Genomic DNA, 27,073 nt, shown 5'->3' on the forward strand with positions numbered 1-27,073 from the left:
GATAAAGCTTAAGTAAGAAAAGCGCTGCTCCTGTGCCAGGTGTTCAAGACGCTTTCCCTACAATCCATTTCTGTTTTGACTAAGGGCGAGTTAGAGCAGCTTGGAGAAATCAGCATGGGCCCACTCTATAAATAACTGAGTGCTCTGGAATGTAGTACCCTAGGAAAGTACACTACAGCAAGACCCTCTCCTGAACCCACTTCCCTTCCACTTTCAACTTTAATCCCCAGGGTGAGATTGCTTCCTGTTTGGTTTAGAAGTTCTGTACACACTCAGTGTTAAAGCCCTCGGATGGTTGGGACAAAGCACATGGTTGCCTTTCCATCCAAAATTTTCACTGAAGTTTATTTTTGTCATCATAAGACACACTTCCAAGTCAGAATATTTTTTAGATTGCATTTGATGATACTTCACTTTAAGTTGTGGGTTGTTCCAGGATTAGTCATTTCCCAAACTGGCAGTCTTTGTTATTTTGTAATTGCAAAAAATAAACGATTACTTAATTTTTCTTTTAAAACAATTTTTCTTTAAAACAATTATTGAATTTCTTTTTTTTAACAGCTTAGGTGACTTTTCTGCATATAAAGATTTGTGCTGAATCTTAAATTTGCCTGTCACACTTAGCCCTTGTTTCTACATTTCTTGAGCTTCTTGGTTAGGACAACTTGCTAAAAATACCTCAGTCAAGAGTCTAGGACCCTTTTAGGCAAAATAGCTTTGTTAAGTTTCCTTACTCTGTGGATTGTTTCTCTATCCCCAGTCTACACATCTTGTAAAATATCTCCATAGAAGGGGTGAGATAAGAACATTGGGATTAATCCACGTATAATGAAAGAGCCCAAAGTGCTCTATTATTACCAGTGGGTCCACAGCATCATCTTGGTGTTAGAAAGAAAATCAGTTATTGGCTTATATCATTTTACTAATCCCTCCTCAGCGTTTCTTTCTGTATATTAAAGTGAGTGCCTCCATGTTGTAAATTTGTGGGAATGCTTTTGGGATAAAAATGTATGTTCACAGCAAACTTGAGATTTCTAAACATACTGTACTCTAAATTTTCTTTGAATTGACTACTTCTAAGAGAAGAGACCAGTCATTTTCCTTTGCCTGTTTGAAGTGGATTGTTCTTATGGCTTAGAAGGAAAGATTTCTTTCCTTCTTCTTTCCTTCCTTCCTTCCTTTTTAATTCCTGAATTTTTTTTTTTTTGGTGAGGAAGATTAACCCTGAGCTAACATCTATGCCAGTCTTCCTCAATTTTATATATGGGTTGCCCCCACAACATAGCCGACGAGTGGTATAGGTCCACGCCTAGGATTCGAACCCATGAACCCAGGCCACTGAAGTGGAGCATGCCGAACTTAACCACTAGACTATGGGGCCGGCGCCTCCTTCCTTCGTTTCTTGTTTGTTCACTTGTTGTTCTTTTTGTTAACAGCTTTGTTGAGATATAATTCACAGACCATACAATTTGTCCGTTTAAAGTGTACAACTCAGTGGTTTTCAATATATTCAAAAGGTTGCATTCTTGCTAACAGACTCTATTTATTTGATGAATTTTTTTATAGTGGATTCATGTCTTAGTTTGTTCATACTGCTATAATAAAATACCACAGACTGGGTAGTTTATAAACAACAGAAATTTATTTCTCACAGTTCTGAATGTTGGCAGCCCAAGATCATGGTGCCAGCATGGTTGGGTAAGGGCCCTCTTTCAGATCGCAGGCTTTGTATCCTCACATGGTGGAAGAGGGACTAGAAAGCTCTCTGGGGTCTCTTTTTTTATAAGGGCTCTAAGCCCATTCATGAGTGTTCTGCCCTCATGACCTGATCACTTCCCAAAGGTGCCATGGCTTTCAATGGATGGGTTTTGGGGAGACACGTTCAGACCATAGCACATTCATATGTGCATTTTACCAGGGACAGGTCATATGTTTTAGAAATTTGAGATGTTGTCAGTGGTTATCTTGTGTTAATTCAAATAATCCCTTCAAATCTTTGGGAAAAGAAACAACCCTTTTATTTATTTGTTTATTTTTAAAGATTGGCACCTGAGCTAACATCTGCTGCCAATCTTTTTTTTTCTTCTTCTCCCTCCCAAAGCCCCTTAGTTTATAGTTGTATATTCTAGTTGTAGATCATTCTGGTTGTGCTGTGTGGGATGCCACCTCAGCATGCTTGATGAGCAGTGCCATGTACGTGCCCAGGATCTGAACCGGTGAAACCCTAGGCCACCAGAGTGGAGTGTGTGAACTTAACCACTGAGCCACAGGGCCAGCCCCTAAACAACCCTTTTAAAAATAGTCAAAAATGCGACAGGCAGTTCACTGAGTAGAACTATGGATGATCAATAAACACATAAAAATTTTTAGATCTTGTAGTAATTAATGAAATAGAAATTTAAAACTCTCCAAAATACTATAATTAATTTATATTTTTTATCAGAATATATGAACATAATTTTAAAAATCAGAAGCATGCTAAAAGATGAATGAGAAAAACAATAGTCCTTTGCTTTCCCCTCTCCCTTCTCAGGCAACCACTTTCAACTTCTTTTGCTTACTTCTCATCAGTTCTTTTTCTTTCCTTAAATAAAAGGCTGATTCTATTCTCTCCCAGTTTGATATGGGTGATAATGGTTGCCACGTTGCTTAAGACAGTATCCTTTAGGAACTTGAACTGGATCAAATTGTCTACCTGATTCAATTATGGAACATACCAACATGTAGAATGCGAAAATCCTCCAAACCCAAACATTAATTTGTTGTTGTTGTTGAGGAAGATTAGCCCCAAGCTAACATCTGTTGCCCATCTTCTGTCTTTTTTTTTTTTTTTGCTCAGAAAGGTTAGCCCTGAGCTAATATCTCTTGCCAGTCCTCCTCTTTTTTTGCTTGAGGAAGATTAGCCCTGAGCTAACATCTGTGCCAGTCTTCCTCTATTTTATGTGTGGGATGACGCCACAGCATGGCTGACAAGTAGTGTAGGTCTGCTCCTAGGATCCAAACCCCCGAACCTTGGCCACCAAAGCAGAGTGTGCCAAACTTAACCACCATGACTAGGCTGGCCCCCAAACATTAATTTTTTGAAGTAGAAAATTCTAGATTTTTTTTTTAAAGATTTTATTTTTTCCTTTTTCTCCCCAAAGCCCCCCAGTACATAGTTGCATATTCTTCGTTGTGGGTCCTTCTAGTTGTAGCATGTGGGACACTGCCTCAGCGTGGTCTGATGAGCAGTGCCATGTCCGTGCCCAGGATTCGAACCAACGAAACACTGGGCCGCCTGCAGCGGAGCGCACAGACTTAACCACTCGGCCACGGGGCCAGCCCCAGAAAATTCTAGATATTTTTTAAAAGAAAAGAACAGTTGCACTACTTAAATTGGAATCTGAATTAATATATTTCCTAAAGCAGTTAATCTAGAAACAAAGCAGAACATCAAATTCTTTTCCCAGGTGTATCAGTATTTCATCATTTAGTTTCAAGTTCCTTATGTTTCTGCATCTCCAGTTGCAGCTTTTTCATTTTTAAACAGGATAAGTAATCTTTAGTTGTGACCTGTTTAATGATATAGTCACAAAATCTTTCTACCTTGATATTATTCTCGTTGTATATTTCACTGATTAAATCTTAAATCAAATTCATTTGTTACCTAGCATTTAGTTAAACTCAGAGCTCATGTTTTGATTTCTTTCCAGTGAATTTTAAGTAAAACTTCTCACTACCATTTGTCTTTGGGCAATTTACCCTCCCTGTTAATGAACTCTGGAGAGAAATCTTCCTCTGAAAGGGTACTATATCTTTGTTTCCTTTTTGCATTATCTGGTATGTCTCTTCCCTATTTAATACTTCTCCTGCAGTTGAAGGTGTTAGATCTTTCATTAAACTCATTCAGTTTTTCAGTAATCTTTACTGCTAGCTAATTCAATCTAGTGTTTCCAAGCACTTCTTGAAATGCTTTTGAATTTTTTTTTAATAGTAAAAAAGCCAGATTGTGTGGTTGAAATTAGTTTGCTTTAGTTTCACTAGGGGAAATGTTTAAAAATTGACTTTTTAAAAAATCATTCCAGGTTTTTTGTTTTAAACAATGAAGCTGGGCTATTGGAGTACTTTGTGAACGAACAGTCTAGAAATCAAAAGCCCAGAGGTACTTTGCAGCTTGCTGGAGCTGTAATATCACCCAGTGACGAGGACTCGCACACCTTCACTGTCAATGCTGCTAGCGGGGAGCAGTATAAACTCAGAGGTATGACTGATAATGGGAGTTAGTAGTGTGATTGTTTTCTTCTTGTGAGAAGTTGATGTACTTCCCTGTTTTCGTTTGGGTTTTCGAAATAGAAACTACTGTCATTGATGATGTAGACCCAATATTCTAAACCTGGGATTTACTTTAAGAATTTATGAAATCTGTTTTCATAAATAACTTTTTTCAAGTGGCACAATGAACAAATCTGTTTAAGATTGACCCCTCTGAAAAATTTGTGTAGATGAAACCCTGATTAGTGAGAAATCTAAAAACATAAACTTCTTTAAATGATATTTTTTATGTCTGCTATGGATTTGTATTTTACCCCTTTTCTTGGTTCGGTTTGCATGCACTCTTTGCGGTTTTCAGTGACTAATGTACATCCTTGGGATTTATTAAAATATTCATATTCATTCAAATAAAGTGTAACTTCTGTTATTATAAATTTAACTTGTATAGAAGTTTATGTTTTTTGTTTAATTAATGGCCATCCTAATTGAGCATGCTGCTAGACATCTGAAAGTATCAAGTACATATCAGTGCTTAATAAAAGTCATTTCTTTAAAAAAGAGCATATTTTTACAAGAAACTTAAGACATGTCAAGGGTCATATACCGACCCAGCTGCATGTAATCAATCCTCGTTATGAAATATCCATATCCAGCTACTGTGTTGCCTCACAAAGTTGATGCTTTGGCCTCCTTCCTGCCCGCCTCCAGTCAGAGACCTTTGCCCCAGGGAGATCAGGACCAATCCCTGGTTTTCAATTATCTGTTCTTCATGTTATAGACAATTAATTGTATTCCAAAAATAAGGATAAGGGTGAATAACTTTTTGATACTTTTTATCAGCTACAGATGCTAAAGAGCGACAACATTGGGTTAGCAGACTTCAGATATGTACACAACATCACACTGAAGCTATCGGCAAGGTATGTGGATCCGTATCTGATATTAATGCACAAAAATGGGGAAGAATGTTTTTTAATTTTTTTTTTACATTTTTAAATTGATATACTATTCACATACCATAAAATTTTCCCTCTTAAAGTATACAGTTCTGTGGTTTTTAGTATATTCTCAAGATTGTGCAACCATTGGAACTATCTAATTCCAGAACATTTTCATCACCCCCCAAAAACACCCATATCCGTTAGCAGACGTTCCCTATTCTCCCCTTTCCCAGCCCCTGTCTAATACTGCTCTACTTTCTCTTTCTATGGGTCTGTCTCTTCTGGGCATTTCGTATAAATAGAATCATACAACATATGTTTTTTGTGTTTGGCTGCTTACACTTAGCAAAATGTTTTCACAATTCATCCATGTCACTGCATGTATCATACTTTATTTCTTTTTATGGTTGAATAATATTCCATTGTATGGATATGCCACATTTTGTTTATCCATTCATCACTTGATGGCCATTTGGGTTGTTTCCATTTTATGGCTATTATGAATAATATTGCTGTGAACATTTGTATTCAGGTTTTTTTGTGTGAACACATGATTTCACTTCGCCAGGTTATACCTGGGAGTGGAATTACTGGGTCATATGGTAGTTATCTGTTTAACTTTTTGAGGAACTGCCAAGCTGTTTTTCAAAGTGGCCAAACCATTTCACATTCCCTCCAGTAATAATTGAGGGTTCCAATTTCTCCACATCCTTGATAATACTTGTTATTGTCCTTTTATTATTATTATTATTATTATTATAGCCGTCCTAGTGGGTGTGAAGTGGAATCTCATTGTGGTTTTGATTTCATTTCTCTAATAGAGACTAATAATGTTGAGCATCTTTTCATATGCTATGAGTCCTTTGTATATCTCCTCTGGAGTAGTTTTTATTTTTTAAAGTGAAAAGGAGGGTCTCAGGACTTGAAAACTGAGGTTAGAGATGTCTAAAAACTAATGTATAGGCAGTATAGTTAAAGGATTCCTATACCTAGGTAATACCTTGACTTTTTTTTTTAATTCTTTCTAGTGTTTTTCCCCGTAAGTAGATTTTTAAAAGTTCTTTGTGATTTAGGCCTGTAGCTTAGTCTTCAGGAAATCTGACATAGAGACTTTATTCATACTGCAAGATTCTAATCATTGGCAGTGATCAGAAAGTGCTAGTTTGTTCCAAAGATACTTTCATGTTACATTAGAAAATTGAATACTTCTGATTACATTTTGTTTTGCTTCAATCATATTTAAAAATCTGAAATTAGGAATTTCTTGTTTTTCTAATATATGTCTAATGTGAAAAAAATTTCTTGACAGCACAAACCTGGAATTAATTTTCTAAATAAATTACCAGTTTACTATGGGATGTGTGAAAGACTTAAACTTTGAGTGTCTTAAATTTTGTCTCTTTAGAAATGTTCTTATAGTCAATTCTGAGGTTAATTTTATTTCTAAAACTGTTTGTGTGTAAGCCTCCAGTGTAAGATAGGATGAAGGTTAGCCTACATTTTTTAAAACAGGAATGATTTTCTTTGTTTGTTTAATAGAATAATCCTCCTCTGAAATCACGGAGCTTCTCACTGGCATCTAGTGGCAATTCTCCTATATCCCAGAGGAGACCAAGTCAAAATGCCATTTCCTTCTTTAGTGTTGGACATTCCAAACTACAATCAGTGAGCAAAAGAGCTCCCTTACCTCCAGACCATCTTGTGGAAGTCAGAGAAGTAAGTATGAATTGAAGTCAAGTTAAAATGCATAAAATAATCTTACCTACTTGGTTTTGTCACAAACAACCTTTAAGTCCTGTTTGTGTCTTCTGGGGCCCTCAGTGTTTAAGTCATAAATATTCCCTAATTATATATGACATCTTAAGTTTCCTAAGTTTGTCAGCTAGCTTCTGGGTACGCTGTCATTTTTCAAAAGTCTGTATCTTTGATTTCTCAAGTAAAAGTACAGACTCCTTTGAGGTAAAATTTATGATCAAGAGGGTTATTAAGCCTAGTGGGAAGACTATATGGCCAAACAAGTGACAATTTTTTTAAAAAACTGATATGTAGAGAAAATTTCAAACATACACGGAAATAGAATAATCACTTAGGTTGCCTTATCTCTCCATTTCCCTCGTTCTCTTTCAAACTGAGTACCAAATAATTCTAGTTAATAAAGGATGCAGTTGTTAGGTTCTAAGTGTTCCAGGTATTGTTTGCTGAGTTAAATTTGGTAGAGCTTATAGATAGCTATGCAGTGGATTGTGAAAATAATATCAAATCACACCCAAATCATTCAAGGTAGGAGGCTGGGGAGAATGAGCCCTCTCTCAAGTTATTTGGGGTTGTATTTATAGGTGAAGAAATTGAGATTTAGAAAGATGAAGTAACATGCTTGAGATAGACAGTAGCTTTTGATTCAATTTCTAGTCCTGTTACATAAACAAGTGATCATCACAAAGACCGTTTTTCATAAAACAGTGCATTTTTAGTATTCAGGATGATGGTATTCAATCTGTAGGTAAATATCTGTGTTTGTGTTTTAAGGAAATCAAGGTATTTCTATATTCATCTAGAGTGAAGGAAAAGGAAACATTGAAAGTGGTTAAGATGCAAGGCATAGAATAAAAAATAAGGTCTAGGGACAGACGTGTCATAGTGTGTTCCTTAACCCTTAAGAATTTTTGGAACTCTCCAACCCTGCCTAGTGATGGGAGTTCAAGGGAGGGCTTCTGAGATGCTGGTGATGTTCTGTTTCCTGATCTGGGTGTTGGTTACATGGGTGTGTTTGGTTTATGAAAATTCATTAAGCCTATACACTTGTGATATGTGTACTTTTCTATCTGTGCTGTATGTTGTTATACATCAGTAAAAAGTTAAAAACAAAAAGCGTATAGTTGAAGTTGTCATGGATTATGTGCACATTTTCAGGGAAAAGGAACCTTTTCGTATTTGAAATTTTAGCCTCAGTAGAGGGCTCTGCTGGGCTGTGCTCGGGTCGTTGAGACTGTTATCGTCTCTCTTTTAGCTTCCCTTCTACTGTGAAGACTTTCATCACCTACTCTTCTCTTTCCTGCTCTCTTGCTAGTTTTGTTATTCTCATTGGCCCAGAAGTAATTTCTCACCGTACCCGCGCTACAGTTTTGTGTCTTTAAATGTACTTCTTATATCATTGTGATAGCGTGTTAATATTTAACACATAACTCTGGTACTTGTGTGTAGAGAGTGTGTGTCCCCAAAGTTTCACAACGACGTCTTTGGGAAGGACAGGTGTTTACTCACAGAACTGCCTAATTTAATGGCAGGCTCCTTGAATTATAGCTCCAGTAATTATTCTAGGGTTTGAGTGGTGTTTGGCAATCTCTGTGCCAGTGCCGCCGCCGTCCCTACCCCACCCATGCAAAAAAAAAGTTTTAGCTAAGTGTCTGGTTCTTCACTGAGTTGATGTTTTTGCTTTTAAGAGGACAACAAGTCAAACTATAAAACTGTGACTCTAGGGCCGGCCTGGTGGCACAGCGGTTAATTACGCACGTTCTACTCCGGTGGCCTGCAGTTCACCGGGTGGGATCCCAGGTGTGGATATGGCACCGCTTGGCAAGCCATGCTGTGGTAGGCGTCCCACATATAAAGTAGAGGAAGATGGGCATGGATGTTAGCTCAGCGCCAGTCTTCCTCAGCAAAAAGAGGAGGACTGGCAGCAGATGTTAGCTCAGGGCTAATCTTTCTCAAAAAAAACCAAAATGTTGTGACTCTATTAGGAACATTTCTGTATTCTAATAGAATAATTCTATTTGTGAAAAAATAGTCCATTGGGAGGGTATATACCATCTTTTGTCCTCCAGACAAATATTAAATACCTCCAGAACTGCTTTTTCCTTTAAAAGTTAGCTTATTGCTGATTATTTAAAATTATCATAATCTAGTCTCTAGAGGCATATTGTTTCCTAGTCTTGCTTAGGATGCCATGCATTTAAGAATCTCGTTTCAATTTTGTGGCCTGGATGGATTTCATTGTAGGAGTATAAATGCTTTATGAAAGAAGGGCCCTTGGAAAGTTTCTGAGCCTTTCTCCAAAGCATTTTTATCCAATACAGTGACTGAAAAGTTTTGTGTTAAGCTAAAAGCAAAGCTAACAGTTTCACAAGTTGAGAATTTTTAAATCTTTGAACTAACTTTAAATTTACCGAAAAGTTACAAAAATAGTACAGGATTTCTGTATATCCCTCACCCAACTTTCCTTATGCTACTATCTTTCGTAATCATGTTATAATTATCAAACCCAGGAAATTATATTGCTATATTGATACAGTACTGTTAACCACAGTCCTTATTCAAATCTTGGCAGTTTTTCCACTAGTGTGCTTTTTCTTTTTTAGGATGCTATCCAGGATCCCACGTTGCATTTACTTATTACTACGTAGTCTCCTCCAGTCTGTAATTGTTCCTCAGTCTTTTCTTGTTTTTCATGGCCATGACACCTGTGAAGATTATTACTCATTTATTTTTGTTTAATGTTCCTGAATTTGGATTGGTCTGATGTTTTCTTATTATTTGAATAGGATTATACATTTTTGGAAAGAATACCCCAAAAAGATGTATCTGTAGTACCTCATATCAAGGAGTTCATATGTCAGTATATCTTATTACTGGTGATGTTGGTCTTGATCACCTGGTTAAGGTAGTTTCTACTGGATTTCCCCACTCTAAAGTTGCTATCTTTCCCTTTATAGTTAATAAATATCTTGGGGAGATACTTTGAGACTATGCAAATCCTTTTTGTCTTCAAAGAAATTGAGAGAACTTTTGATACCAAGCTGACCTGTGGTTCTAGGTAGGAGTTCTCAAGTTTTTTCATCTTGAGATTCCTTTTGTTTTTAAAAATTATGGAAGACTTCAAAGATTTTTGTTTTATATGGGTTAAATTTACCAGTATTTACCTTATTAGAAATTAAAACTGAGATTTTAAAAAATATTTATTAATTTAAAATAAAAATAAACCCATTACATGTTAACATATTTTTATGTCAGACAACTCTTTTTCTAAAACAAACACAATAGTTGAAAAGAGTGGATTATTGTTTTTTGCAGTCTCTTTAATATCTGGCTTAGTAGAACACAGCAAGAGTCTCATATATGTCTCTGCACTCAATCTATTGCAATATGTTGTTTCCATTGAAATACATGAAAAAAAATTTGATCTCACACAGATATGTGGTTGGAAAAAAGAGAATATTTTAATAGCCTTTTAGATAATTGTGGCTATTCTTCTTTGATACTGCGCCGAATCTTGACAGTGGTAATGTCTTAAATGTTAGATGCAGTGTGGAATCTAATGTATCTCAGTGAACTTTTTATATTCTGTTACAGAAAAGTCCATTGGTCTGTTTTGCACTTTGAGTGGATCTTTAACCTACGTATGATTTTGTAACAGCATACATTAGTCATTTGGAAAATAGCAGTTCACAGAGTTATGCAGGTCTTGCAAATGTTGATCCGTTTTATCATTATACAATATCAAAAATTCACGTTCATTAACATCCCCACCAGTCTCATCAGAAAAAGGCTTTCAGTATTAGGAGCTGTCAAGCTTATGATGACAGGTATAGGTTTTCCAAAATTCTAAGTTCATTTTAAAGCTCAAATTTTATAGTTGGCAACGAATACTGTCAGTTTTTCTTTAACAAGCTGATTCTGTTTAATTTTGAGAAAATGTTTACCACATGCCCCAAGCCTGAAGAGTCATAGTTTCTAACAGTCGTTCTGTCAAAGAAGAACACTCCTGTGTTTCTCCTCACTCTACTGCAACACTCTGTACTTCTGTACTCTGGACACCAAATGTGTGGGGTTCTCCCCCATACCAAGCAGTTCTCTAATTCGCTGTGGACACCAACTGGGTGTCCTACAATTTCATTCAATTCTGACGCTATTTGCCTGAGATAATGTCAGATCACACAGGACTGCCCCCACGTCAGATGCCAATCGCAAGTCCAGGTGATCACCTGTGCTTCTGACCAACCAGCTATAAATCAGAGGTTTCCATTGTTCCTTCCTCGGGTTCAGTCATTTGCTAGAACAGCTCACAGAACTCAGGAAAACAGTTTATTATTATCAGTGTATTATAAAAGAATATAACTCTGCAACAGCCAGATAGAGGAGATGCATAGCAACAAGATATGGGGGAAGGGGTGCAGAGCTTCCATGCCCTCTCTGGTTGCACCACCCTCCCAGTACCTCCACATGTTCACCCACTGGAAGCTCTCTGAACCTCCTCCTTTGGGATTTTTATGGAGGCTTCATTACGTAAGCATGATTTACTAAATCATTGGCTGTTGGCGATTAATTCAACCTCCAACTCCTCTTTAGAGGTTAGCGGGTAGGGCTGGAAGTCCTTATTTTTTTTTTTTAAGATTTTATTTTTCCCTTTTCTCCCCAAAGCTCCCCAGTACATGGTTGTATATTTTTAGTTGTGAGTCCTTCCAGTTGTGGCATGTGGGACGCTGCCTCAGTATGGCTTGATGAGCAGTGCCATGTCTGCGCCGAGGATCCGAACTGGCGAAACCCTGGGCTGGCGAAACCCTGGGCCGCCGAAGCAGAGTGCGCGAACTTAACTACTGGGCCACAGAGACGACCCCAAGTTCTAACTTTCTAATCACAGGGTTGGGTCTCCCTGGCAACCAGCCCCTATCTAGGGACTCTGCAAAAATCACCTTATTAACAGTAACTCGAGTGTGGTTGAAAGGGGTTTGCTATGAATAACAAAAGATGCATTTCACCTTTATGCTCTGAAGCTATTTTAGAAACAAAACCAAATATTATAACAGAAGATGCCTCTCTGCTGATTAGTCACTTAGGAATTTACAAAGGTTTTAGGAGCTGTGTGCCAGGAAGGGGTGAGGGCCAGAAACCGAATGTATATACAGTAATCTGGTTTTCAAACAAACTAGATGCCACTTAAGTGATGTACTATCACCATAGTTGCCGGATCTCGCTACTGGTTTTACAATGTTAGGAACAATCACAGGTCAATTTTCTGTTTCATTGTAAATAGATGATCAACTCATTTGTTTGCTTTGGAGAGAGCCATAACCAAATTTTAATATTTGTGCCATAATTATATTTTAAAGTTTATTTTTTCTAGCCAAGAATATAACTTTTTAGGCCTCTTCTAACATCAGCACTAGCAGGTAGCTTTTTGGGCCATTTGCACAAAGAAACACATTTTTTTTTCTTAAATGTTATATTGTGGTAGCTGATTGTGTTGTGAATATCTTGCTTACAATTTTTTTCCTTTATTAAACTTTTTTTGGCTTATAATATAGAAAAGCACACAAATTATAAGTGTACATCTTTTTTCTTTGTGCTCTGTTAATAAAACAGGTGTTTTTAAATTAATGAACAGGTGTTTTTAATCTAAATGTAGTCCAGTTTTTTAACTGTTTTTCTTATGGTGAGAATAAAAAGTTGTGTTTCCCAAGTTCAAGAAAGAATGCAGAAAGCACACTCTCGTTTGACACTAGATTAAAGTCCCAAGCAAGTAAACACAGAGTGGGTTTAACCAGCTCAAACTGGTCACTGACACCGCTTCCATATGCTTACGTCTGAACATTAGGCCAGCCCTCCAGGCCGTGCTTCTTCTGCTCTGTCAGCTTTGTTTGTAAGTCAGCTTGTCCTCCAACGTTGTACTTTCCCAAGAGGTCTGCATAAGATTAGCTCTTTGATTTGTTCTGTGAGGACGGCTCTCCCTCGCCTGGAAAGTAATAAATTCAGCCTGGTTTCAGATATACTTGAGGAGTAATCTTTTCCCTCAGCAATACTAGCACTTAATTGTGACTTGCTTAAGAAATCTGACAAGTATAAAAGTTAGTGTTCACTAACAACATTCCTAGATGCAGAGGGGAAGAGCAGTTATATTTAGGACCCCTAGACCAGAGAGGGATACCAGAAGCATGAGTTAAGCTTCCCGTTTCTGATTACGTACCAAGAAGTTCTTGTAAAATAAAGAGGTAGCGTAAGTATATAGTTTGTTTTTCAAACGAACACGTTTAGACAGAAAGGAGACCCTATCCATAGTTGCGGCAGGACCATCAGCATAAACTGGGCCTGTCTCTAGAAGTCTGGGGCTTATGCCCCAACTAATTTGTGGAATTTTGTCTATAATTTCTTATCCGGTTTTCTGCTCTACTCAATTAATGATGGAGGTTCTTTTCATTAGACCAGTGGTAAACCTAAGGGATCTATGTGGCCTGTTCCCTTGGCCTCCATCTCAGTTCTTAATTAACCTTCTAAGCATGTGTCCATGTTAAAAGAACCTGACCACGAAAGTGCACATCTTGATATAATTTCTATGTAACCGCCTCCTGGATCAAGAAATTAAATATTACTAGCATCCCAGAAGACCTTCATTACCCCGTCACTACATCCTTCCTCGCTATCCTGACTTCTCTAACACCGTGGATTTATTTTGGCTATTCTTGAAATTGCTAAAACTGGGCTCAAATAGTATGTACTCCTTTGAGTATGGCTTCTTTTCAGTCAACATTATATGTTTGAGGTTTACTTATGATGTTGAGTATAGCAGTTTCCTTCTTTTCATTGCTGCACAGTATTTATTGTATAAATACCTTAATTTTTTATTTGTTCTAGTGGTGAGAGACATTTGAGTTGATGAACATATATACGCATGTATCCATTGATTACATGCCTACAAGTGTATAATTGTTGGATCATGATTTATTTAGCTCTGTATATTTAATTCCAGTAGCTATTGCCAAACTGTTTTCCAAAGTGGTTGTACTTATTCATAATTTTGGATTATTTGGAGTTAGTCCTGAAATTTATATACAAAAACATTTACACACATACAAAGCACACATATATATCCATGTATAAGTATGTATATATAGATACCTTCGTACCCACACTTTTTAAAAACCTTTTTTTCTGGTAAGGGTGAATGTTTGGTCTATTACTATGACACATGTTTTCAGGAGCTATTACATGTATGACACACGTGATTTGCTTAGTAGGATCATTTTGCATCTCTCTTTCACTAATCCTCTGATGATCTATATTAAAAATCATCAGGAACAGAGCTTCTGAAAGCTAAGAGAATCTCTCCACTGTGAAGTTTCTATGTGAATTAAAATAATATCCAGGGGCTGGCCCAGTGGCGCAGCAGTTGGGTTCGCACATTTTGCTTCGGCGGCCTGGGATTTGCCAGTTCAGATCCTGGGTGCGGACATGGCACTGCTTGGCACGCCATGCTGTGGTAGGCGTCCTACATATAAAGTAGAGGAAGATGGCCATGGATATTAGCTTAGGGCCAGTCTTCCTCAGCAAAAAGAGGAGGATTGGCAGCAGATGTTAGCTTAGGGCTAATCCTCCTCCTCAAAAAAAAAAAAATAGCATCCAAAGGATGGGCAATCTGAAAACTTTCTGCTCACAATTGAAAGTAATTTAGCATAATAAATTCAGTTTTCATTTTAAAACATTGGGTTGCTCGTCCATCATTGTTATTGCATTGGCTCTGTTAGGAAAAGTGGACAAGGTTCCTAATCAAAGCAGAATGTATTAAATTCTTTTAACCTGAAAAGCTTATTATATCCCGTATTTGCTCCAAAATCAGCCTAATGGGACCAGAAAGGTAGATAGGAAAAAGGAAGCAGGTAAACCATTGTGTTCTCAATGTAAGTTCAGGTTGAGCCAGACCAGAGCTGCTGTGAAGCAAGTGGTTGAGAGGCCAGACTGGCAATTAATTTTACTTTGGAATGAAATATTTAATGCTGCTATTAAGCATGATCTGGAATGTTCTTTCTGATGACTTGTATAAATTTATACTATTAATAAAAGGTGGCAAGTCTTTTTTTTTTTTTTGAGGAAGTTTAACCCTGAGCTAACTGCTACCAATCCTCTTCTTTTTGCTGAGGAAGACTGGCCCTGAGCTAACATCTGTGCCCATCTTCCTCTACTTATATGTAGGACGCCCACCACAGCATGGCTTGATAAGCAGTGCCATGTCTGCACCCGGGATCCGAACTGGCGAACCCTGGGCCGCCGAAGCGGAACGTGTGCACTTAACCAGTGCTCCACTGGGCGGCCCCCACAAGTCTTTTAAGCTTTGTTGCTTCCAAAGAAAAAGTACAGCTGCCAAAGATTACCATCTTTTACTCAATTGGTAAGCACTATTAAGTGCTTACTAATTGAAAATAGCCAAACAAACTCAAAAAAGATTTCTAAGCCTAAAATGTCCTAAAAATGGCTCTCAAGCTGAATATCGTAATTAAACTAGCAACTGTAGGTCTGTATGTATATGTGTTATACAGAAATCATGAGCAGGACACACAGATCTGTCGTTTTCTTTAGATGATGTCTCATGCTGAAGGACAACAAAGAGACTTAATTAGACGGATTGAATGCCTTCCTGCTTCTGGCCATCTCAGTTCCTTGGACCAGGATCTCTTAATGCTCAAAGCTACTTCCATGGCAACTATGAACTGCTTAAATGACTGCTTTCATATTCTCCAGTTGCAGCATGCATCACATCAGAAGGGTTCATTGCCTTCAGGTGAGTTATTGATTAAAGGTAGGACTCAGACATTAAGGGCCAAAACATGGAAAGGACTGCATTCCTTGTAATTCTGTTCCAGAAAAGTCTTAATTAAAAAAAAAAAAAAGAAAACCAGCAAGCCTTTTGGTTTTTAAGTATCACAGTAATGTTATACAAAGTCTTTTTTATTGTTTCCTTTTTTGAATTTAAAACAATTTTCTGTCTGACATCATTGAATATGCTTTTAGAGACCTCAAACTCAACATGTCAAAAACTGAACTCAAAACCAACATCTCCTATATTTCTGTTAAAATTGGTGGCATCACTGTCTATCCAGTTGACCAAAGTAGAAATGTTGGGATCATTTCTTGAGTTTTGGTTTACTCTACTATTCGTTATTTCCATATTGAGATATATATGTTAATCTCGTCAGTCACTTTTCAGTTTGAAAAATAAAGTGTACATCTACTATTTGAGAGCAGCTGTTTGTTGAAGTTAATTTACTGGGGAAAAGAATGTTATTGCATGGGAGAACAAAAAATGAGTTTCTCTATTAAATGAGCTGAATAAACATCACATTGGGTTTTTTTAAATTGAGATATAATCGACATGTTGTGTAAGTTTAAGGTATATAATACATTGATTTGATACATTTATATATTGCGATATGATAACCACTGAAGTGTTAGCTAACACCTCAGTCACATCACGTAATGATCATTTCTTTTTTGTAACGAGAACATTTAGGATCTAGTCTGTTAGCAACTTTGAAGTAGGTAATACAGTGTTGACTGTATTCACTGTGCTGTCCATTAGATCTCCAGAACTTAGTCCTCTTCTTGTTGCAAGTTTGTGCTCTTCAACATCTCCCCAATTCCTCCACCCTCATCACATTGTATTAGAAGCAGTAACTTAGTATTTCATAACACTCATTGTTCTCTTATCCAACTAACTCCCCTTGTGAAAGAAAGATATTTTAGAAAGATATTCAGTCTCTGCTCAAGAAAAAGTTTACTTTAGGGACCGCTCCATGGCCAAGTGGTTAAGTTTGCACTCTCTGCTTCGGTAGCCCAAGGTTTCACTGGTTTGGATCCTGGGTGCGGACCTAGCACCGCTCAGCAGGCCATGCAGAGGCAGCATCCCACATAGCAGAACTAAAAGGACCTACAACTAGAATGTACAACAATGTACTGGTGGGAAAAGGTCTGGGAAAGGCACAGAAAGCTATGAAAACCAGTTAGGTAGGGGAGCAGGCATTCCAGATAGATAGAAGAGCCTGAATTGTGAGTCGTGAACATGGACTGGTGCCTTGGAGGAATTCTAAGTAATCCAGTATAAATGTTCTCCTATTATAAAACAACACACACTCATGAAGAATTTAGCAACTACCATACAACTGAAAGAAGAAACAAAAATCATGTACTGACCTACCAGCCAGAAATTGCCACTGTTTTTTCTTTTTTTCTTCTTAGTTTTGCTTTTCCTCATGGTTATTAGAAAATATATGTTTGTATTTTACATTTTTCACTTAATATCAAGAATATTTTCCAACTTATGATATGCTTTTGGTCAACATAATTGTTGTTGCCTGCCTTATATTCCTTTGAGGGGACAGATGTACTTTGGTTTTTGGTTTACTTAACTATTCCCTCTGTTGAACATTGGATGAGTTACACTGAGCTTTGAAATTTGGGTTAGTTCTAGTGTTGGTAATAATTGTTTTGTCAGAAAAATGAAACAGTTTGTTTCTGGTTTGTGCTACTTAATTTTTAAAAAGTCTATCAAGTGGCACAGTGCTAGTTACTAGATGTTCAATAAATACTTGATTAATTAAATACTGTATAATTTTTTAAATTCTTAGAAATTTCCTTTGTGTAGTTTAAATTAATACATAACCTTTTAAATGACTGCTTCATGATTAATGAAGCATGCACAATATAAATTTGCATTTTTTAATTAGAAAAATGAAGCACATTGTAAACTTTACAGAAGTGCTTAAAGTAAAAGTTGTTCTCCTGTATCACTATTTTTTGGAGCAAAGTTTTGTAGGCATTTGTGGGAATTAATGAACTAGTATTGATATTTCTCACCATTAAGAGCCACGTTTTCCAAATTAGTTCTGTAGAAATTTAATCTTAAGTCACTTGAGAATGAAAATGTAACTGTGGAAAGAAATTCTGAACTACCTTCCCGCTCGAATTTTGAGATGACACGAGAAATGAAAACCAAATTCAGATTAGTGTTTAGTCCCATGAAGCCTTAATGTATGTTCTCCAAAGGCTCGGTAGTGATCATTGATTTAGAGGGATCCTGAGACCAAATGATTAGTTTGATAAAGAGTTTGGTTAAGGTTTCCAATCAGTTAAGGGATCTCTTAAAGCACATCTTTTAAATTTAGTATTTGTGTGCATTTTATTTGTGGAAATAAATCTAGATATTGATAATAAAAATAAACATTTAGAGGCCAGCCCCATGGCCTAGTGGTTAAATTCGGTGCACTCTGCTTTGGCAGTCCGGGTTCTGTTCCTGGGTACAGACCTGCGTCACTCATCGGCAGCCATGCTGTGGCAGCTCACATACAAAATAGAGGAAGACTGGCACAGATGTTAGCTCAGGGTGAATCTTCCTCAGCAAAAAGAAGTAAACATTTAAAAGGTAGGAACAAAGTGCTTTCATTTCTTTGGAATTTTGAAACAGGCCCCATGAACTAATCCAGGGCGTTCCCCCAATCGTGAATTCCCCTAGTGCAGGGTGAGACTGAACTGAATGGCAAGGCAAGATGCTCTGCTAGCCTGGTAGGTACTTTGTAATTTGTGTCACTGCTGAAGGCTGGGGTTTTGTTATAGAATGAGTAGAGTCTGTACTCATTTTAGTTTCTGCTGTAGTATTCTGAGCATCCCTTATTGTAACACTCTATAACCAAGCTTCTGTGAACCTAGATCAGCCTCTGAAATCAAATGGAACATTTTCCATTATTGATTAGGCATAGAATCCGCTTTGTAAACTAGTTGAGAGTAATAAGAGACATTTGAGTCATTAACTGAGAAGATGACAGGTCTCTGTGACCACTGTCTTTCACTAGGTCAACTGTTATTTATTCAGTAGAAGAGCCTCTCAGTTTAAAAGTATATGGAGCTTTTTTATATGATTGCAAAAAAGAAGAATGGACATGTATTTGCAATTCTTAAGTCAGATCAAGGGGTTATCTTGATTGGTTAGAAAACTGCTACTCGAGAATAAGGTTCAATCACAAATTGAAGCAAATTTTACTGTTTCACAGTCCCCAGGCTCCTCCTGTAACTGTGACTCCTTCAAGCCTAACGGCATACTCTTTGATCACTAGAGGGACAGGGTTCCTACAGAAAGGACAGCAAATCAACAGTTAGGGTGGGAATACGCTTTATAATTCACAGATTTGCCCAAGAAGTGAGTTCAGTCCTGTTCAGGGTTGATTTGTTTAAATGGTATCTGATTTCAAGTTGCAGGTTGCTCTGTTGTAAAATACCCAATCATGGTGCTCATGCTAATGATATACAGGTGGCTGTGTTGCAGAGTCTCTTAACAGGTCGAATTGCTTTTGGTCTTATAGACGCAAAATAAAATTGTTTAATAAAATCACATCTGCTGAACTTTCCAGATTATGAGCAAGTTTCAGCGAAAGTTTTCTCTTACTTCATCAGGAACGACAATCGAGTGGTTGGAACCAAAGATACCTTTATCAAATCACTATAAAAATGGAGCTGACCAGCCCTTTGCAACCGAGCAGAGTAAGCCAGTGGCAGTCGCAGAAGAACAATGTGTTGCAGAATCTGGACTATTAGCAAAGGTAAGGTAATGCAAAAATATGGTTTGGGTGAAAAAATTAGGAATCACTGAAAAAGATCAATTCTCTTTTCACTGTCAGGGCATGCAAGTCAACCTAACGCCAGAGCAATAGTCTTGCAGACTCTAGACATTATTGTTCTACTTTAAACTGCCTTGGCCTTGGAAGAGGTTTTGTTGTTTAAAACTTGTACATGTAGTATTTTCCAGGTTAAATTATGTGCCCTTTTTAGTATTGGTTTGTTTTTGCTTGATAAAAATGTATTTAACTTATCTAATATAACATTATTTGTACCGTATTTATCTGTTGCATTCCTTACCCCGTTATCTTAATTGAACATTATTTACTAGATGTTTACTATTAAGTTTACAAGTTTACTCTTAAGTCTTTCTGATAGTGAGCACTTTACCAAACCAATTTTTTAAAGTGTTATTCTACTTAAAATAGCACACAGTTTTAGAGTTTAATATTTTTATAAAGTATTATTCATTCCATATTTTTCAGAAGCTAAAGAATGTTTTATTCTATTCATAGTTTTACCACTGTAACAAATCATACTGGTTTTTTGCCTTTTGTGTTCACATCTGTTATTTTTATGGCCATCATAATTACATAGATGGTTTCATTTTAAGTGCTTTTTACATGATACTTCTCATAAGCATTTTTCTATGTTATTTTGGCCTATATAATTAAAATTTTAAAGGTTAAAGTAGACTATTGAATATCCATATTGTTATTTTTTGTTATTATAAATAGCACTGTATCATCTTGTCTACCGTTTTTTCCCCCTTTATTTGCATAATTTCTTTAGGTTATATTCCCAAGTAGAATTAACTGAGTCAAGAATAAGGCAGAGTTTATGGTTATTTATATATTAGCAAATTACTTCTTAAAAGAAATATGTGACAAAGGGACTTCCAAAACTGGCAAAGTCCTTGGCTTAATGAGGCAGGCAATGGTGGCAGAGCAGGCAGGGGAGAAGGAAAAAAGTATGAAGCACCTTTTTTTCTATAACTTTTTGACTAGCTCATTTGTGGAGTCAAGCCATTAGTAATTATATATCAAGCTGTCTAGGATATGACAAGTCGAGTGTTAGGAATTAGAAGAGACCAAAAAACGAGGACATAATTCTTTTACTGAAGAGACTTATAATCCACTTGGAGTCACAACACACATCCACTGAGGAATGGGATGATAATATGAAGCAGTAGTATTTTTTTTCCATCTTACTTGAAATGGTTTAGGCTGTTGAGATATGGACATTCAGAGAAAGAAGAAAGATGTATTGAGTAGAGTGGAAAGGAAATACTTTGGAAAGAAGGTGGAAGTGGAATTGGGCTTTGAAAAGAGACAGGATTGGAGGAGGAGTAATAAGGGAATCTCAAGCTGGAGGAGTACCACGAGCAGGGACACTGAGCCACGTATGCTTACTGTGGAGGCTTGCCTGATAATGTTGAACCCAGATTCCATCATTTACTAACATTTGGGCCAATTCATTAATCACTCTTAGCCTCAATTTCCTTATCTGTAAAGTAAGGATAGTAATACCTTATAAGATTGTTATGAAGATAAAATTAATTTAGCAAAGCACCTTGTTTATGGAAAATGATCACAGGGTTGTTGGATTTTACAAATCCCGATGACCATTCATGTTGCATTCTACGGGAAGTGATAATCCCTAGAGCCCTACTCCATAGAATGCAGTGTAAACTGTGCCCCCAGGGAACATAAAAATCATGCAGAAGAATTCAGTCCTAAAGTGATAGACACTAGGGTCACGAGCATGGGGGGGATGTGATATGTTTAGGAAGATTGGTATATAATGTGACCTGTAATTAAAGTGTAGATAGAAGGCTATGGAAGTAGATATGAAGACAAATGAATAGGTATGGGATTTCAAATGAAAAATCAGTTGGACTTGTGATTGACTGGGAATAGGGTTGGATCAAAGATGACTCCAAGTTTTTGAGCCTAAATCACTAGATACAATTGTGGTGCCATTCACAAAGCTAGGAAAATTGGGAAGAATGAGCCTTTTGAGAGAAAAGATTTAGTATGGCTTATGAGCATGTTGAATTTTATGTGAGAAGAGGATATATGATTGTAAATGTATATAAAAAGCAATTGGATTGCTGTATTTCCAAATCTTTTGAAACAGTGAATAGACTAAGTACATCACTGAGTGTAAGTAGAAAAAAATAATCACATAGATTTTTTTTTAATTACAAAAGGCATTAGACTCTACTTAACCTACCAGAATAGACCTGTATTTTCCAAAAATTTCAATACACCTTCTTTGAAATATGAGTGTTAAGGCAAGCTAGAGACATATAGTAGTGGAGGTTTTGCTGTCAGGTGATGAAGTAAACCCGAGGGAGGCTGGAACGAAGCCCTCAGTTCCTTTGTGCCCAAGTCAGAAATCAGAAGGACAGAAATGGGGTTAGTATGAGTTTTGTGGAATATTAGGGTTTCTTTTTGCCATGCGGTATCCAGATAGTACGAATTCCTAGAAACTCACCTTGCCACTGTATTTGCTAACCATTCTGGGATTGTAGGGATTTTATGCATTTGAGCGAGTTTATTCGAATTTTGGTAATGCTTTTACCTTAAGCTTTTCTTTAAGAAAGGCATGATGGCCTCTGAGAAGAGGCATTTCAAGAGGAGAGAAGAGCTTTCAAAGTCTTCCGTTCACACCAAGACTTAGAACCAATGTTAATTGTTAATAGAATTCTTCTTTTTTGCTATTCTAGTAAGTGATTTGAACGTAAAGTTTTTCTAAAAACAGCAAAAACTGTACTCTCTTAAATAGTTTTCTACCAGATTATGTTTTATTTCTTTAATATTATTTTCATTAGAGGACGTTGCAACCCGCAAAGTAAACTTTGTATTGTATAGTAAGGTTAAGGCTATATTTGCATTGTTAATCTGTGTCCCAGGGTCTGACCTCAAATGTAATGGTACCTTTTCAGAGGGTTGGAGAACATTATCTAATCAAGACCTGTTAGGTTTTTTCCTCAACATTTCTCAAATGAATAATTATTATATTTGTTATCCATGTGTAGAGAGGAGGATGATCAACTTTTCTCCCTGTTTATGATGAGTAAACGTTGGCAAATATACTAAACTATATTGTGCAACTGATTTAGAGTTGATAACAGGAGATGCTTCCTGACAGTCCTACTACCCATTGAAAAGGGGAGTTGAGAAAGCCTCTCCTCAAGGTTGTAAAAACAAGTAATTCTGATTTACACAAACAGTAGTTGTCTGTGTGATCTTAACATATATAAAAAAGAAAATACAGGAGTATTTCTTGCACAGAGAGACAGTGACAGAAAAGAGACTTTTATTCTCAATAGAAATTAGTAAACATTTATAACACTAGACTTTTGCTTTGTTTTGCATTAAGGAACCCGAAGAAATAAATGCAGATGATGAGGTGGAGGATACATGTGACAACAAAGAGGATGACCTGGGAGCAGTGGAAGAGCAGCGCAGTGTCATCCTCCATCTCTTGTCGCAGCTTAAGCTGGGCATGGATTTAACAAGAGTGAGCAATGGGTTAAACTGGCTGTGGAGATCGTTGGGGCAGGACTATACCTGTAATTGTTAATGTTGTCAGGGCTTTTTGTTCTTTTACGTTGTTGTTATTTTGTGTGTGTGTGAGGAAGATCGGCCTTGAGCTAACATCTGTTGACAATCTTCCTCTTTTTCTTGAAGAAGATTGTCACTGAACTAACATCTGTAGCCTTGCTTACTTTAAAAATGTTATCTGGGGGCTGGCCCGGTGGCACAGTAGTTAAATTCACACCTTCTGCTTTGGTGGCCCCGGGTTTGCTGGTTCAGATCCCAGGTGTGGACCTACACACCACTTGTCAAGCCACGCTGTGGTAAGCATCCCACTTATAAAGTAAAGGAAAATGGGCACGGATGTTAGCTCAGGGCCAGTCTTCCTCAGCAAAAAAGAGGAGGATTAGCAGCAGATGTTAGCTCAGGGCCAATCATCTTCTTCTTCTTCAAAAAAGGGTGATCTGAATTAACTAGGTGGTGGGACTCCTTTCACAATGTATATGTATATCAAATCACCACAACATACACTTTAAATATCTTGCAGTTTTATTTGTCAGTTATACCTCAGTAAAACTGGAAAAAAAAAAGTGTGGTCTGAAGACCAGTAGCGTCATCATCACCTATGAACATGTTAGAAATTCAGAATCTCAGCCCTCTATTTCAAACTTAGAAGACCAGAACCTGCATTTTGATAAGATCCCCATGCAGTTCATATGTACATTAAAGTTTGAGAAGCACTCGTTTATTGTTTTTAATTTTAGGCCAGTTTTCTCCATTCCCGGTTTATTTAATTTCTGTGCCTTAATTTGTTTTAACAGTTAATCCATGACATTAATTTAAAAAGCAAATCAGATTTAAAACCTATATATGTCAAATGTTACCACTGTGGGATTATGTACTTTGAGTTACTGTTGACACTACTGTGCATTGGTATAGGATTGCAAAATTGACTTTAGGAGAATTGTTTCAAATTGAGGGTTTTGATGCCATTGAAGGTGATGAAAGTGTAGATTAAAGGTGGTTTGATTCCAGTGAATTGTTCACTTGAAAACATAACTTAAACAGAAAGCATTTTGCCTTTAGAATTTACTTTGAAGCATTTCAAAATCAAAAACACCTTTCTTTACTCAAACTTATGATGATTATAGGCGGGTTTAGAAGTAAATAGACTAAATTAAAAGCCTACTAAAGAAGCAGACATTTTAGGAATTAATAAAGAAATCCATTAACCTTTCCTCTTTCATCTAACCTTAGTATTTCAACTGGGTATCATGTCTATTCTAGAAATCTTCATATTAGTGGTGCAGAAAAGACTATTAGTTATAAAATCAGTTAAAATGAATAATGATATGAGGGGTTTGTTGGTTATTATGGTGTTTGCTTTTCCTTAGTAGATTTAGCTTTATAAGGCATAAGAGCAGTGTTGGAGTTTATGAGGCATAGGAACATTTGAAAAGAATGTGCTTTGATAGTAATCCAGATAGCAAAGCTCTCTCTTGGCATGAATAACTATATATGAAAAACTTTCCCCACATTTGTTCTTTGTTAATTAAAAAGATATGTGTATATATATGTTTTTTATATTTATATATAAAATCATTAACATTGGGGCTGGCCCCGTGTCCCAGTGGTTAAGTGCACGTGGTCCGCTGCAGCGGCTCAGGGTTTCGCTGCTTCGGATCCTGGCCATTGACATGGCACTGCTCATCAGGCCTCGCTGAGGCGGCATCCCACATGTCACAACTAGAAGGACCCACAACTAAAATATACAACAATGTACTGGGGGGATTTGGGGAGAAAAAGCAGAAAGGAAAAAAATTTTTTTTTTAATTATAAACATCAACCAACCACAAATTATAAACATTCACATAACATTGAAAAGAGTGCTGCTTTTTGAACAACATTAAAGAACCTGGTGACTAAACTGCAGTCACATCTACCTCCTATCCATCAAGAACACTGATACAACACGTATTTATTGAGCCCCCCCCTTATATTCCAGACACTGTGCTGAGTGCAGGAACTATAACAACTAGAAGGTAACCATGGTCCTAGCCTGTGTGTTGTAAATAAGTAATATATGTGTTCCCCACTGTTCATTTTGCTCCTTTTTAAATAATGCTATGAATTTAGTATAATTAAACACCTCACGGAAAGTTTTGGAAAACAGAAGGAAAAAATCTCCTATAATTTCACCACTCTAACAACACAACTCTCACTTTTGAGAATCCCTTCCAGTCTTTCTTCAGATAACCATAGTTTATATCCAATTTTGTTATATTTCCTTTTCTCAGTTAATATCTTTGTGAAATGTATTATGCATGCAGAAGACTGAATAGAATGCATATAAACAGATGGAAGAACACTGGTAAAACACATACCTGTGTACCTGCCTCTCAGATTAACTTATAGAACATTGCCAGAACTTGGAAGCTCTGTGAGTGCCCCTCCTGGTTGTAGTCCCCTACTGTTTCCTAGATGTACCCACTTACTTGACTTTTGTGTTAATTATCCCCCTACTTTTCTTCATAATTTTACCACCTGTATATGTACCCCATAAGAATGTGTTATTTGGTTTAGAAAAAGTGATAGCCAGCACACGTTTAGCTGTATGAGGAAAGGGCTATAATGCCTTTCAGAGAAGGCTCCCAGGGGAAGATAAACTAAACAGTCTCTGGCTTCAGCTTCTTATAAATTACTGAGAAAGTTTAAAAGAACCATTTCTGAGGAAATCAGAAGGCAAAATTGTGAGTGAGTCCTGTGAAATATACAGCTCACAGTTAAAGCATTTGGTGTGAGCTGGATGCTGGACATCCAGGAGGAACGTGGGCAGGGGGAGTGAGCTGCTCAGTGTTCTCTGCTGCTGAGCGAACTGTGACCTAGCCCCAACTCTCAGGAGTAGATTGAAGCCAGAACGCATCTGTGGGTGAAACAGTCTGTGGGTGAAATGAGTGTCTTCGGCCAATCCAGACAGCAGAGCGTGGAGAGGAGAATAGGCACCTCATCAGCAGAGGGTCAACACAAGCCAAATACAGATACAGTTGAAACCAGTTTCACTAGGGCATTCTAGCCTCAGGTTTAAAAAGATGATCTCAATGGCAGCATGAAGCACGTAGATGATAGTCTTCCACCTGTCTGGGTCTTGAATCACGTCATTCTAATCTGGGTCATTTCCCTGTGTCTGCTGTACAACTTTCTTCCTGGGATGGCCTTTCATTGTCCTCCTGGCGTTTCCTTTACCTTTCTCCTGTGCTGAATCTGTTTCCTGATTCCTCGCTTCTTTTTTGTTGCCTCTCATTTTGATGGAGCACATTCTCCTTTCCCTTCTGAGAAAGATCTGTCGGAGGCAAAATGCGAAAATGTATGTCAGAAATGTCTTTATTTTGCTCTCATATTTGATTGCTAGTTTGGATAGAATTTCTAACTTATAGTTAATTTTCCTTTAGAACATTGCCTCCTTGCTGTAGGGTTTTAGTGAAAAGACTGATGTCATTCTAATTCCTCATCTTCTGTTTGTGACCTGTTTTGCTTGTTTTTGGAGTCTTTTCTTTGTCCCCAGAAGTCTGAAATTTCACAGTGACGTATCTTGGATAGGATTCTTTTTTCTTTTCTTTTTCCTTTTTCTCCCCAAAGTCCCCTGGTACATAGTTGTGTATTTTTAGTTGTGGGTCCTTCTAGTTGTGGCATGTGGGACGCTGCCTTAGCATGGCCTGATGAGCGGTGCCTTGTCTGCACCCAGGATCTGAACCAGTGAAACCCTGGGCCACCCAAGCGGAGCGCACAAACTTAACCACTCGGCCATGGGGCCGGCCCTGAGGATTCTTTTTATCCGTTGTCTCTGGGCACTTGGTGGGCCTTTTCAGTAAGACAACACATACTTTTCAGTTCTCTAAATGTTTCTTGAATTTTTTCATTGTCAATTTTCTATTTTTTCCTGTTCTCTCTGAAATCCTTATTACATAGACA

The 27,073-nt window shown here is 37.3% G+C and overlaps 1 protein-coding gene across 3 annotated transcripts in view; it reads left to right on the plus strand.

The window, feature by feature from the left end:
- The window catches only part of OSBPL11 (oxysterol binding protein like 11), an 82,454-nt gene that overhangs the window by 23,818 nt on the left and 31,563 nt on the right, over nt 1–27,073 (plus strand). For all 3 annotated transcript variants that reach the window (XM_001501564.6, XM_070243640.1, XM_014732844.3), the window contains 6 exons: nt 4,065–4,240; nt 5,092–5,171; nt 6,732–6,908; nt 15,534–15,735; nt 19,398–19,543; nt 22,947–23,087. In XM_001501564.6, coding sequence (XP_001501614.4) covers nt 4,065–4,240; nt 5,092–5,171; nt 6,732–6,908; nt 15,534–15,735; nt 19,398–19,543; nt 22,947–23,087 — 922 coding nt within the window. The remainder of the gene's footprint in view (nt 1–4,064; nt 4,241–5,091; nt 5,172–6,731; nt 6,909–15,533; nt 15,736–19,397; nt 19,544–22,946; nt 23,088–27,073) is intronic.

This window comes from Equus caballus, chromosome 19 (genome assembly GCF_041296265.1).
Source record: "Equus caballus isolate H_3958 breed thoroughbred chromosome 19, TB-T2T, whole genome shotgun sequence".
NCBI lineage: Eukaryota > Metazoa > Chordata > Mammalia > Perissodactyla > Equidae > Equus > Equus caballus.